The following is a 15,668-nucleotide window of genomic DNA, read 5'->3' on the forward strand; positions in this document are numbered from 1 at the left end:
CTACCCTATGTAATTTTGTGTTTTATAATAGAATCATCAGATTTATTTCCTCTTTCAGTACTGGTTGTTTTTTTTCTCTTGATCTGAGTAATGCCAAGTGAAGGTAGAACTCTTGTGCAAGAAATGTACCCAAGCATGCTAAAAAATGGATCTTACTTGGCTTTTTCTTGCTTAAAAGAAAAGGTTTCATAATATGTAAGTCAAGGCCAACTTTTTCAGGGCTAGAATTTCACTCTTAGTTGCCGTCACTCACATTTAAGGATATTTTTGTAGCATAGTATCTACTAAGTTAATATATTGAGACTACTATGATAATTTATCATTACGCTATGGTGAATGAATTAATAAATGTGTGGCGCCTATATAACAAGCATCAAATTGTAAGAGTGACACTTTTGAGGTTTAGTTTCAAGCTATCAATGAGGGCGACATTAGTGCAAGTCAGTGCTTTAAAAATTCATTTTTTTCCAAAAGGCAATGCTTAGGCTTAAGCAGGATTTAAACTTAAAAACCAATAGACATCGTACAAATGCCAAAACTTATAACTAAAATTTACAAATTCAACCCTTAAATTTAAAGGCAACGTCAAATTCCAATCATGATTTCTATATTTCAACCGAGAAAATTACACTACAAACCAGGTTATGTGGGCACTAGTACAAGTAGTAAGCCCATTGTTGGGGTTGAGATACAAGCCTGTGAAAAAGGTATGGTTAGAAATTTGGAAGTTAAAAGCATCCGTGAAGTGGATGCCATCCCAATTGAGGTAAGTGTTTGGATCAAGGCAGAGTGAGATAGTAAGCTTGTTGCACATTGCAAGAAGGCTAAAGTTATAAGGGAAGATAGCCCCAGCACCACAGCATGCATTCAAACCATCGATAAATCCTGTCATTGATTCCAAGAGTAAGCCAAGATGTGTATTTATATGAATAAGAAATGACAAGTAGTTGTTAGGAAGTCATTTCATTTAATCGTGAATGTTTTGACAGGTAGAAATTTGACATGGATAATTTCTAAGTGTATATATTTAAACATGAGAAAATGAGCTGGAGTAAGTAAGAATACCAAAACTCCCTTTGTTCCTTAAAACATAGGTGTAAGCACCATAGTAGTCCACAAATAGGAATGTTGCATCTTGGTATGCTATCCTAAGGCTTTCCACCTCTGCTAGCAACTTCACACCATGGGTGTGTGCAACCGAGTTGTAATCTTCGAGGCAGTCGTCACTATCCTTGATGCCAATGTATGTTGCAAGTATTGATGGAGAGCAACCAAGGGGTGTGATGCTAAAGAACATGAAATTTCTTGCACCATTATTGTATAACGTCTGCCATGGCATACAATGCAATAATAATTGGTGACATGACTTACAAGGTAAAGAAAAGCCCATAGTGTTTGTCATGCCTTAAAAACCAAGGAAAAGTCCCCATAGTTTTTGTCATGCCTTAAAAACCAAGGAAGCAAAGAGAGCTTACTTCTGCTGCAATTCGGATTTTTTGAATAACTAAGGGTACAAAAGTGGAATTGACGTAAGAAGGCGAGTAGTCCGAATGAAAAGCACCCATGTAGTCATTGCCCCCAATCTCAATGGCATAGAGTCCATTTGCAAAAGATGCTAAACAAGGTTGACCTAGTCACATGCAAAGAGCAATATGATCAACAGTATGAAAGAATGGTAAAGGCGGCGTGTGTTGTTTTCTCATTTTAACTTTCTATATATAAAACACTGGCATTTGAATTCAATGGAGCTAGATGAATGGCCAACTCGAGAGATTCTGCAGGTGGAGGAGGTCACCGGTAGCGACCGACAATCCCACCGGCAGAATGATAATGGTGGTAGCGGGTGGAGGCCACCACAGGCCCACCGGCAGAATGTCCTCCATAATGGAAGCCACCACAGGGCCGAAAGTTCTGTGTTGGACCTGATAGTGTGCCATTGGAGGACTTCACATTTTCTCCGAGGGCAAGGTGCCAAGCGAGTTGGACGTCGAGGGAGTCTTGGGTGTTTGGGCGGATGCCCTGGCTGTTAAGATAAGAGGCGTTGAGCGCAGTGGCGCCGGAGACGGCGTAGTTGACACCCGTGCTGAAGTTTGCTGTGGCATTGAAAGAAGGGTTCAAGAATGGTAGACCCAAGTGCGTGGCTACACATTAACAAGCAAGTTGCAGGAAACACATTAGTATAACCTAAAAACATATGCTATGATACTAGATATCGCATGGCTGGGTGAAATAAGAACGAACCCAAGTAGTCAACCAGGAGGCGGCCGTCGCTCAAGCGGCTGAAAGGTCTGCCGGGGTAGGTCTCACCGTAAGGCTTCTCGGTGGCCCTTAGACTGCCGTTGAGGGCGGGACCGTTTCCAGTGTCGGATAAGGAGTCTCCAAACATGAACAATGCAGGGTAGCTGCAAGGGCCGATCGCCTCTGCGCCTGCAATAATGCTCATTCTGGCCGCCGCCACAAATATTGCAGCGAACAAATTAACCGTGCCCATTGCCGACTAAGCTTATATTAAGAATCCGGAGAGTCTACAGTAATGGAGCAGAGCTCGTGCATCACTCAAGCTACTACTGAATCGCAGATCTAATAAGCTGTTGTTGAAATCGCAGCCCTCATAAGCTCTTGTTGACACCCCGCAGCCTCGGTATCATGCTCCGACACCTACACTCTAAATAACAGATGAGACACACACAGAGAGAGAGAGAGAGAGAGAGAGACAGAAAGGGAGGACTCAGGAGGGGGCAGGCCGCAATACACACCTACAATCTAACAGATGAGACAGAGAGGGAGGACTCAGTACACACTTTACAGCACGATTTGATTCCTTTCCCGGTGCTGATGAACGCACGGTGCCCCACATTTCAAAACCTTTCAAGCAATGCGGTCCTTCTCGCATGTGGGTAAAGAAGGTATCGTTAGGTGGAGAAGGTACACCTTATATCTACACTCATAGTAACATTTACACTTTTATACTCATTATTTTTCATACACTTTATATTTCTCTTCCTTATCACAGTGAATCTTCGTTGCATTTAGTGTGGGCATTTAGGTTGTGAAGGTATTTGTAACAAAGACCTCTGAAAATCACGGAATTAAGAAACCTTGAAATACATTAATATAGGAACTTGAAAAGTTTCAGCTATAGAATTTATAAGCATATTTTTTGAATCTAACAGACAAAAAGTACACAGAACCTCTTTTTTTCACACTCTACACGTTATCATGATGTATTGAGAATTCTTTTTTTCACACTCTACACGTTATCATGATGTATTGAGAATAGTACAGTACCTACGCCTTTCTAAAATTGAAAAAAGAGGTTTTATATCATGCAAACATTTTGATTATTGAAATTCAAAAATGAAAAGAGAAGGTTTTCATAAACTATAAGTTTCAAGGATATAAAAATTTCAAGTGATGAAAGAAATACATTCTCTTATGTGGTGGAGGATGTTTGTAGCTTTTTTAAAATTAGGGGTCTAACAATTAAGTATAAAGACTCGGGAGTGGGGCCAAATTTTTAAAAAATGGCTTGACCATATGGCCATAACTCAAGATTTATTGTGGTGTGAAATGATTCTAATTTTAATGTGAACGATTATTATGATTCTTAGCCTAAATGATTATTTTCATGTTAAAGGTTTTATAGGAGCATATTTTTATAACCAAAGGTTTTCTTAATTTTTCTTATATGGAAAGAATTTTTATATTTTTGAATCATATCAAACACTTGAAATATTGCATATAGAAGGCTTTTAAATTTATGTAAAAGATGTGTTTATGCTTAAGGCTTATGCATAATCCTATGCTTAAGGCTTATGCTTAAGCCTTATGCATAAGCCTTAAGACTTAAGGCTTATGCATAAGCTTAAGAATAGTGCATAAGCTTTAAGCCTTATGAATAAGCTTAAGCATTATGCATAAGCCTTATGCATAAAGCTTATGCATAAGCCTTATGCTTATGGCCTATGCATAAGCCTTATGCTTTAAGGCCTATGCTTAATTGTTGTGTGAAGAAGAAGAAGAAGAATTTTCAGCATCTCACCTTGTGTGTTCTCTTCTAGGGTTTGTGTGAGTGTGTGTGCTTGCAAGAGCTCAAGCTCTCTTCTCCCCTCCTGCATATTTTCATGGTATCAGAGCCTAGTTCATATGCTAAGGGTTGAGCGACAAGCAAAAGAAGCATATGAAGCGATATGAGGGTAAGAGCTTCATCTACTCTTCCCCCTTTGTGTTGGCTACTATACCCTTATCAGGAGTTCTTTGGGAGGCATCGGCAAATGAACTCCGATATATTGAGGAGCTTTCTTCGTGGGATCAAAGCTACAAGGTAACTATTATGTTCGTTGGGATGAGATTTTTTGGGTCGAAAACAAATTTCAGGCTCGTGTGGAGCTTCGTTTTTCAATTCACATGCGTTCACGGGCACTGCGGGTAAGTTTCGATTCTCTGCAGAACTATGTTTTTGAAATTGTAGGAAGGGCGATTGGTTATGCAGACACTGTGTGTATTGCAAAGAGGTCTTAAAGTTTCCATTGGGTGTATGTATGCAAATTGAGGCCTCACTGGTTGTGGCAGTTTGGGTGTAGTATAGTACCACTGTAGAGAATACAACATTTTGTGCAGGTCAAGCAAGAGTGCTGTTTTTGGTAAATTTGTATTGCAAACAAGATGTCGAATGATGAAATAAATCAGATGTTGCGGAGAATCTTGATAAGAAGAACTCCAAGCATCATTGTTTTTCTACAGCTCGTTGGATGAAGTTTCCCAGGTCCAGCCTAGTTGATTCATTTTTATTTATTTTGTATCTCTCCCAGAAGGTTTGCTTGGAAGGATCATTGTATGAGGTATGCCTCGTAGCCTGCTTATTGTTGCCGGATGTTTTTCCTGGAGGCTCACCTGTGTTTTCTTGGCATTCACTGAGACAGTGAATTGAGTAATAGTGGGCAACCTATGGACGGGAAGCCAGTTCCTCCACACTCCACCGATCGCTCCGATCGCCGTCACCACCGCGACCACTCCGACCGTCGGTGCCCTTCGTTGAAATATACAAGTGAATAGGGTGTGTGCGGGAACAAGCCCTTAGCAAGAGGCTATAAAAGAGAATCTGTAAATGTGAGAACCTATGAAAAGGTGAGAAGAATCTACTAGAAGAGAATAAAGGGTAGCATGAGGAGATTTAGGAGGTGTGGAGATATTCTGGGAGAGGTGGAGAGAATCAAGCAAAAGAGGTGGAGTGAATCAAGGAGAGATTAGTGGGATTAGATGCTTGGATGTAAACCCTATAAATTGAGGCATTGGCCTAATGAGAATTTACTAGTTTTTGATTATCCATGCCTACATTAAGCTATCAGTTAATTGCTCACTAATCATATCTTAATTATCATCTAATCTCTTGTTAATGATGTTGATTCTAGCATTTGATCCACCAACCATAGCTCATCACATTGCTATAATTTTAACATGGTATTAGAGCCTAGCCTAGAATCCATCAATTAGTGAGTCCATTATCTTGCTAATCACTTGGCTAATTAGGATTAGTAGATAATTAATATTTTTACTTCTTTTTCAACAAACCCTCATACCCCAGTTGGTGGAGGAGCTCTATCTCCCATCATACATCAAATTAGCTCAAGCCACTTGAGGCAATCATAGCTAACACACTTGTGCTCCAGCCCATCTAAACAAAACCTCAAACCACCATGCGCTGCTGCTGATTTTTGCGATTTTGCAAGCGTCACTTTTTTGAAGAAAATATGAGATCTTGTCTTCATCAGTCGCAATGGGTCTAATTCCTCTTGGCCCTAGAGGTTTTCAAGGGTTCTCTACAAGCTGGTGAAGTCAGAATTTGATTTGATCAAGTCTACAGTGAGATCCAAGCTCTTCATCAAATCTGCAGAAGCAGCAGGTGACTTTGGTAAAACAGAGATTAAGCATTCAATGTTTGGTCAAATCTTGTGTTTCTTGGCTTAATCCTCTACTAGCCTAATTGCTATTGATGGCCTTGAAAGGATTTGAGCTCATTTGAATTTTAAGGTCTCAGATCTGGACTCCCCGCATACTCTATTTTCTGCACACAAAATAGAGGATTAATTTACTAATCAATGCTAATCACTTTATTTTGGTACAATTGAGGGTTCAAATTAACCATTAGGTATCTGATACAGATCCCTATAACTTTCAATGCTAATCACTTTATTTTGGTACAATTGAGGGTTCAAATTAACCATTAGGTATCTGATACAGATCCCTATAACTTCAGATTTAAATTCAAAGATGGTATGATACTCCAACCATTTCGTACAAATTGGTTACCCTTGATTTAATGTAATTTCTAGTGATTTTATGCTGATTTTATGCTGATAAATCTATTGTAATCATCTCCTAAACACCAGATTAAGTTGTAAAAGGGTAGACACTACCCTTGAATCTTGAAATTGGATCAAGAGGTAAGACCCCCTTCACATTATCATGAGTACGGCATACGAAATAGCCAAATTTAATGGGGAACAGTTTTACACATGGCAGACAAAAACCATGCTAGTAATTTCTAGTGATTTTATGCTGATAAATCTATTGTAATCATCTCCTAAACACCAGATTAAGTTGTAAAAGGGTAGACACTACCCTTGAATCTTGAAATTGGATCAAGAGGTAAGATCCCCTTCACATTATCATGAGTACGGCATACGAAATAGCCAAATTTAATGGGGAGCAGTTTTACACATGGCAGAAAAAAACTGTGGAGGCTAGTTGAGGGAAGAGATGAATGCCCTGAGGTGAGAGGGGAAAATGAGTGGAAGAGTAGGAATGCAAAATCATTGGGACTTATTGCACTCTACGAAATAGCCAAATTTAATGGGGAGCAGTTTTACACATGGCAGACAAAAACCATGTATCTGCTCATGAGGAAAAATCTGTGGAGGCTAGTTGAGGGAAGAGATGAATGCCCTGAGGTGAGAGGGGAAAATGAGTGGAAGAGTAGGAATGAAAAAGCATTGGGACTTATTGCACTCAGTTTAAATGATGAAATCATTCATCACATCACAAGGATACAATGGGCAAAAGTGCATGGGATGAACTCAATAAATTATTTGGCACACAAGCTCAAAATTCAAAGATAAATCTGTTAATGCAATTCTACAAATTGGATATGAATGAAAGTGAACCTTTAATCACACACTTGAACAGATATAAAAGCATTAAGCAACAACTGGCAGCTATTGGCAAAAAGGTAGAAGATGATGAGACACTAGCAGTGCTTCAGAAGAGTGTGGACAAAGGTGAATATGAAAACATTGTAGCAACACTAAAGAATGTACCTGAATTGAAGCTACACGAGATAGAAGGAGCTCTACTAGAGCAAGAGACCAGAGGCAAAGAGAAGAAATGGCTCCATTCAATAGCAGGAGAAGAGAAAGCATTCTTCACCCGAGGAGGATTCTCTCGGGCCACAGCTGTGGAAAGCCAGGACACATTGCAAGAGACTACTACAGCAAACCCAGTGGAGAAGGAACGACATCAGCAAACTTCATGGAGGCTCCTAATAAGGAAGTGGAGTCAGATCATCTTTTCAGAGAGAGAGAGAGAGAGAGAGAGAGAGAGAGAGAGAGAGAGAGAGAGAGAGAGAGAGAGAGAGAAACCCCACAACCCAATGTAACCTTCCCCAACAGAGTAAAACCACCTCTGAGCCACTGATGATGTAGGCCATGTGGTAGATGTATGTATGAGCACTTTAGTCAAGGTCACAGGCACTTGTAGTAGCCTTGGACACATAGAGAGAGAGAGTGTCAAGGACTATGAGTTTAGGGACTTGAGGCACTTGTCACGAACTATCAAGTAAGAGGGAAACTTGGTATAGTGTCCACGTGTGCTAGGGGTATTCACTTGAGGGGAGGTGTTGAAATATACAAGTGAATAGGGTGTGTGCGGGAACAAGCCCTTAGCAAGAGGCTATAAAAGAGAATCTGTAAATGTAAGAGAACATGTGAAAAGGTGAGAAGAATCTACTAGGAGAGAATAAAGGGTAGCATAAGGAGATTTAGGAGGTGTGGAGATATTCTGGGAGAGGTGGAGAGAATCAAGCAAAAGAGGTGGAGTGAATCAGGGAGAGATTAGTGGGATTAGATGCTTGGATGTAAACCCTATAAATTGAGGCATTGGCCTAATGAGAATTTGCTGGTTTTTGATCATCCATGCCTACATTAAGCTATCAATTAATTGCTCACTAATCATGTCTTAATTATCATCTAATCTCTTGTTAATGATGTTGATTCTAGCATTTGATCCACCATAGCTCATCACATTGCTATAATTTTAACACCCTCCGACCGCTCTGACCACCATCACCGCAAGTGTGCTCCGACCACTCCGACTGTCGGTTCCCTCCAACTGCTCCGACCACTCCGACCCCCGGTGCCCTCCGACGATGGCTCCGACTACCGGTGCCCTTCGATGACTCCAATCGCCGTCACCGACGGTGCCCTCTGACTGCCAGTGCTCTTCGACCCCTTTGACCGCTGGTCCCCTTCGACATCTCATACGTGCATGGCCAACACGGATGGCACTCATGGAGGCAACACCCCTCTCCCTTTCCCAAGGCAAGGAGAGATCCTCTTTAAGATCTTGAGCACCATCTTCCTTTCCCCTCTCCCTTTCCCAAGGCAGGGAGAGATCCTCTTGAGCACCACCCGAGGAGGAGGACACCCAAGGAGGAGTTAAGGGGAGCACTCTCTCGACAGCAGAGAGACAGTCGGGGACATACTCTCACAGAAGAGGATACTCTCTGGTGTATCACCTGGAGCTCTAGCACAGTCCTTCTATCAGAGCAGAGTCTCCCTTGTATCATTCCTTTTTGGTATTGTGATGTAGTGTTGTGCTCTGTGTGGTGTTTTGTCTATCTCTTTGTGTGAGCAAGGTGAGTGAGGTGTGAGTGGTGTGTGTGGTGTGAGTGAGAGGCCTGTAGGGGTACTACGGTGCTAGGTGGTGGTGGTCGGAGAGACGGTAGACAGTGTATAGCCTAGGTCTTGCATGTCTAGCCCCAGTGAGGTCGACTCATCCTTGGTGGGTATACTTCCCTGAGAGGATCCACGGTCCCTTCTCCCCCAACCATAGTGTTTGTGGCGGTTGTCTTTGAGTTCCCTAGCAAGGACCTGCAAAGTCATCCCACAATAGGACTAATAGGGTTAACAAAATCTAAGCCCCATTTTTCAAGAGGTTGGTTGACTCTAACAGGATGCAATGGCATCATGTCCTTTTTTGGCTTTGCACAGTGTTGGCACTCATCACATCTCTTGACAAATAGGGCACAATATTTGAAGAGTGTGGGCCACCAATACCCTAATTGGAGTATTTTTTGTATTGTAATGTTTCTTGCAAAGTGTCCACTAGCTACCCTTTCGTGTGTGTGGATGACTTCGTCGATCCTCGCCAGGGAACTTCAGGACTACCAACACAGACACTAGGGTTGGGGAAAAGGGAGCATGGATCCTCTTAGGGAAGTATACCCGCCAAGGATGAGTTGACCTCACTGGTGGGGCTAGACATGCAAGACCTATGGTCTACACTCTCTACTGTGCTCTCCGACCACCACCTAGCATCGCAGTATCCCTACTATTGGCCTCTCACTCACACCACACCCACTCGCTCTCCTCGCTCACATGGAGAGATATACAAAACACCACAAGAGCACAACATTGTACACCAAACTGTAGACAAGAATGATACAAGAGAGATTGTGCTCCAAAGTAGAGAATGTCGTATACCAAAGAATGTTCTCTATGTCAAATGTGCTAGAGTGAATGTGATACAAGAGAGAGTGCCCCCACTGCCGAAACAATGCTGCCCTTATATCCTCCGTGGGTGTCCTCCTCCTCAGGGGTGTCCTCCTCCGTGTGGGTGTCCTCGTCCTCAGGGGTGTCCTCCTCCTTGAAGTCCCAACCCTCATCATGTAGTCTAGAGGGATGATCTTCCGACCGTTGGGAAAAGGGGGATAGTGCTGAAGAGGATATCAAAGAGGATCTCGCTCTCCCTTGGGAAAGGGAGAGGGGTGTTGCCTGCATGAGTGCCATTGGAGTTGTCCATGCATGTTGGAGATGTCAGAAGGCACCGGTGGTGACAGCGGTAGGAGATGTCGGAGGGCATCAATGGTGACAACGGTAGGAGATGTTGGAGGGCGCTAGCGGTGATGGCGGTCAGAGATGTCGAAGGGCACCGATGGTGATGGGCGATCGGAGTGGTCGAAGGGCACTGGTAGTGATGGCGGTCTTGGTGGAGGCAGTGAGAGGGCATTGGCAGTGATGACAGTCAGAGCCATCGGAGGGCATTAGCGGGCAAAGCAGTCGGCGGAGGTGTCGATGGGGCACTGGCAGGACAACGGTTAGAGCGGTCGGGGAGCACTAGCGGTGACGACAGTCGGAGTGGTCGGAGAGGTGATGGTGGGAGGCACTTGGTGGACTTGGCTTTATGTCCATAGGTCACCCACTACTACTCAATTCACTGTCCCGGTGAATGGCACAAAAAAAACAGGTAGTTCTCTAGCAAGCTAGACTCTGGGAAAAACATCTAGCAGGTGGGCTCCCAAGCATACCTCATACAGTGATCTTTCTAGGAAAACCTTCTGAAGAGATACACAAAACCTTCTAAAGAGATACACAAATAATAAAAATGATTCAACTAGGCTCCTTGGAAACTTTCCAGCAAGCGAGCTATGGAAAAAATGATCGAACTGAGAGCTCCTGGGCACTTCATCTAGCAATCCATTTCTGAGAGCTCCTCTGGGTGGGCAACTTCATCCACCAGCGCAGCAAGCCATTTGTTGGTAGATTCCTCCCTCCAGCTTTTGAGGTGTGTAGGTGTAAGAACCTTCCCTTCTAATCTTATGATTATTCCCCTCTCTGAAATAAAAGAAAGATCCTATTTTACCCTGTTTTGGCCTAGAGAGAGAATATGTCTAGAGAGAGAGGTAATTCTAAATTGGGATATTTTTGGATATAAAAATCCTCCTAGTGTCTAAAATGATTTTCCCTAAAATAGAAATTCAAAAAGAACTTTCCAATGTGCAATTGGAATTAATTAAAAATAGGTATAAAGGACCTTAGCCTAAGGGTCCACATTTTAAGAAATTTTTGGATTATGGTCCAATTAAGGTTCCTATGGACCAATAAGATTAATCCAATAAATTGAAGAATAAAAGAAAAACCCCTACAAAAATGAGTAAATGCTCACATAAGATGAAGAGTGGAATAAGGACCAAAGAAAAGAATTCAAAAACTGAATTTTGACACCTCAGTGTGGGGATCTCTTCTCATGAAGTAGGTGTCTTTTTCTCATCATTACCCCCAATTTTTAATCAATACAATGAGATATTTTCATCTCTCCTCTCTCCTATTTCAAAACTAGATCCAAAAAGTAAGCTGAACTGACCTAAAAATGGTCAAAAATTGACCAAACCAATCTGGAAAATTCTAGAATCAGTTTTCTTGGTTAGAGGCTCACTTTTTCCTATAAATAAAAGCCTCCCCCTTTGTAAAAGCTTAATGGTGTTTATGCAATGTTACTGTGCTCCTGTCCTGAGCCATCTATATTGAATTTTTTAATAATTCAATTGTTTTTGGCCTAATCCTCTCCAAAGTGAATTGGTGGCCACTATTGCTTCAAACAATAGTAGAACCCTCAATCCCTCAAGCCAAAGGAGAGCTTAGAAGCTCCATGTAAGCTAATTTTCTTACTTTGTTTAATGAAAAATCTATGGTTTTCTTGATTTTTATGTTTTGCAAATGTTTGAATTAAAATTCAAATGCTATGCCTTTGATAAAAAGGCCACCCCCTTCTCTTCTTTACATTCCAACCTTTCTCAATCCTAGAAAGATTAACTAAGTGATCAATTAAACTCTTCTTATTGTTTACTCTCTTGAATTTAGAAAATTGTGTAGATTAGAGTTCTATAAATCTAATTTGGGTTAATTTAAGTTAAATAAGAATGATAAAAATGAGAAATGGTCAGCCATACAAAGGAGGTTATGGCAAAATTTTCAAGAATTTTGTGGAAAAGAAGTTTGTTTTTATGTTATTCCAAAAGAGTAATTCCCATCATTTTTGCATCTAAAAGAAATATTCTAATTACTCCATGTACATATTCACCTATGAATATGTATGGATATCACTGTTAATTACTAAATTTGATTTTTATGCATAGAAACATGCATAAAGAAAAAAAATTTATTTACAAAAGCGTTATTCTCAATAAATTTGATTTTTATGCATAGAAAGATGCATAAAGGAAATTTTTTTAATTACAAAAGTGTTATTCTCATTAAATTTGATTTTTACGTATAAAGGATTTTTTTTATTATAAAAATGTTATTCTCATTAAATTTGATTTTTATGCATACAAAGATGCATAAAGGAATTTTTTTATTACAAAAGTGTTATTCTCATTAAATTTGATTTTTATGCATAGAAAGATGCATAAAGGAATTTTTTTTATCACAAAAGTGTTATTCTCATTAAATTTGATTTTTATGCATAGAAAGATTCATAAAGGATTTTTTTTATCACAAAAGTGTTATTCTCATTAAATTTGATTTTTATGCATAGAAAGATTCATAAAGAAATTTTTTTATCACAAAAGTGTTATTCTCATTAAATTTGATTTTTATGGATAGAAAGATACATAAAGGAAATTTTTTTATTACAAAAGTGTTATTCTCATTAAATTTGATTTTTATGCATAGAGAGATGCATAAAGGAATTTTTTTTATTACAAAAGTGTTATTCTCATTAAATTTGATTTTTATGCATACAAAGATGCATAAAGGAATTTTTTTATTACAAAAGTGTTATTCTCATTAAATTTGATTTTTATGCATACAAAGATGCATAAAGAATGTTTTATTACAAAAGTGTTATTCTCATTAAATTTGATTTTTATGCATAGAAAGATGCATAAAGTGTTATTACAAAAGTGTTATTCTCATTAAATTTGATTTTTATGCATAGAAAGATGCATAAAGGAATTTTTTAATTATAAAAGCGTTATTCTTATAAAGATATTTTTTATGCATAAATAGATGCATAAAGAAATTCTTTTTATTTTAAAAGTGTTATTTCTATTAAATTTGATTTTATGCATAAATAGATGCATAAAAGGACTTTTTGTAAAAGAGTTATTCCCACTGAAGTTGATTTTTATGCATAAATAGATGCATAAAGAATTTTTATATCAAAATTAGAATTCTCTTAAATTCTATGTTTAAATTCTATGAGTATTTGATAAATGAATAATTAAATACTCTAAGAGAGAAATTTCTATCATTTTATATTCACTCGGATTGTAAAAAGAGAATTCAAGAAATCTATCGAGATCAAAATATTCAGATAAATGATTAATCTATTCCTCATTGGAATTTGTAACTAATTTAGAAATCAGATAAGTGAATATTCAAAGAAAGAAATTGAGTAAAATAGTAACTGAATTATCAAACCTTTTCGAGAAAGATAGATTAGAAAAAATCTTATCCGACTCGAACCTTGAATTAGACTATGACCAAGACCAAACTCTTTCGTCGGTTTTGAGGAAAGAAGGTGTGACCAGTTTAGAAAAATACACTCAAAACTCCCGCCAAATCTGAAACTAAGTCTGAGACCCTTTAGATTGCTCTCTCTCAATCTCGCTCAAGACACAAAGAAGAGCTCTTAATAGCACAAAGGTGGATTGTATCTATTCATCATTATGAGAAAATGCCTTATATACAATTAGCCCTTATTCACACTTGGGCACCCAAAACTTACTTAACTAAGGCCTTGGGTGGCCAATATCTCATAATTTACAACTTTTATAGTGCTTTTGCATGACACTTATTAACATCCTCAATTAGAGGAGCATACTTGTTAATCCAAAATGGGATTAACATATTCCCCCCTACCTGATGGAGGTTCTGTCCTCAGAACCTGTTACCGAGGTCGAAAGACCTGGTCGCCCAACTCGTGATGGTAGAAGTTACGACGTGATTGAAGATTTTTTAGGGTTCTTCGAAATGCCGAGTGTGATCTCCAGAACCCGGTGTGTTGGTGTCGGACCATGTCCTCAAATGTAACATGCATGTAGGTAGGAAGACACCTCCTCTTTAGTGGCATGTATAAGGGGTCAACTCATTGAGTTGGTGGCGTACACATATATTCATGGCTATATTCTATAATTGTGAGGAACTCCTTTCTCCAATCCGGCTGTATGCTAAAATCTTCTAGCTTGGGGTGTGCATCATCTATGATAATTGTTGTATATCCTCTCTTGTGTGGACTGGGTGAGCCTTCCTCCACTTGCGAAAGCAATAGAGCTGATCATAAATGTTACCAGTCTGATTTCCAATAGGTCAGCCAATTGTGGATTGGCTAACTTGGTGTGTTGTGCCACATTAGACCACAAGGTGCCCTCTCTAGCCAAAGGTAGCAGTTCTTCTAATTCCGAGCGAGGTGCTCGGAGAGGGTATGGTACACAATGTTGCTTTGTTGGTGTGACATTTAAGTAGGCCTCTGGTAGGCCTCTGGTAGGATCCTTCAAGTTGGCTCAAATGGTGTTTTTTGAATTAACACCTTGAATATGAGTTTTGGCTTTAGTAGTGGATTGCCAACTCTTATGAATCCTTCATACTCTGCACCAAACAAGGACTTCAGAATAGTATCATTAGTAAAAGCTTCAAGGGTGTTTTATGGGATAGTATGACATACCTCTTGAGTTATCCATGGGGGAGATGGGTCTGGTGCCAGTACCTCCTTAGGGGTGAGAGGGTTAGTGGGAAACTCTAAAGGTTGAGAAGGGAGAGTAGAAAAAATGTAATCTGCTTGAGACCTTATTAATAGGCAGAGCATTAGGATATGGATGAAATAATTTACTAGCTACATTAGAATACACGGGGTAATTAGATGATGAACTGGATGTCTCGTCTTGACCATGGCCTAAGCTTGGGGGTGGGTGGCTAGGTTTTTGGAGTTTCATAAAATCTTGGAGCTCAGTGATATCCTCAGAACTTATGTTAGGATATTCAATATGTGTTTTATCAAAAGTGTAGAGGACGTTGGTTAACATGGATTCGAAATGTTTGTAGATATTATGGTATAGTTTTAGAATACCAAAAGGGTGATATAAGGAAGATTCACATAAGTTTAAGTTTTGGTGAGTATTGTATACTTCTAGCCACCCATGGCTTATAAATTTATAATCCATTTGATAACTCTATGCTGCCACCTCGTAGCTGGCCAGTGTTTTGGGAATATCATCTGGAACAAAAACAGCTCTAATTTTTTGACACTATTGTCTAAGATTTCAGAGTTTTAGAGCACCTGACACCAACTACGAAGGTTTAGCACAATAGGGTGCCAGGGGATAAAAGTAAATATCCTGTGGATTAGTTAATACTACATCCCCCCAAAAAATCCCCATAATGATAGTGGGATTTGCACGTTCAGTATTTTTCTTAATGAGTGTTAGTTCTCCTAGGCTTAGGTCCTTAGACAGATTTATATCATATTGAAGCAATGAGAGGGTTAGTGTAGACAAAAAAAGAGTAAGAGTTTGAGGAGGGGCCCGAGGAGTTACTAGCATCTCACCTATCTCCCGAGGCTCACTCAAGGAGTAGGCACATTTTATCTGTAGGTTCTTGTATTTGACTTCGGTC

General features: G+C 39.7%; 1 protein-coding gene across 1 annotated transcript; it reads right to left on the bottom strand.

Annotated features, from left to right (window-relative positions):
- Positions 1–588: 588 nt before the first annotated feature.
- LOC147631166 (acetylajmalan esterase 2-like) lies at positions 589–2,665 on the bottom strand. The gene is made up of 5 exons (XM_086809493.1): positions 2,242–2,665; positions 1,923–2,141; positions 1,476–1,630; positions 1,066–1,327; positions 589–885 (listed from the first exon to the last, which is right to left on the bottom strand). Exons 1-5 carry the CDS (start codon positions 2,489–2,491, stop codon positions 626–628), a joined length of 1,146 nt encoding a protein of 381 aa, XP_086665619.1. The 5' UTR covers positions 2,492–2,665; the 3' UTR covers positions 589–625.
- Between the last annotated feature and the right edge of the window lie 13,003 nt (positions 2,666–15,668).

Source organism: Cibotium barometz, chromosome 15, assembly GCF_041138505.1.
Source record: "Cibotium barometz isolate CiBa-2024 chromosome 15, ASM4113850v1, whole genome shotgun sequence".
In the NCBI taxonomy this organism is placed as follows: domain Eukaryota; kingdom Viridiplantae; phylum Streptophyta; class Polypodiopsida; order Cyatheales; family Cibotiaceae; genus Cibotium; species Cibotium barometz.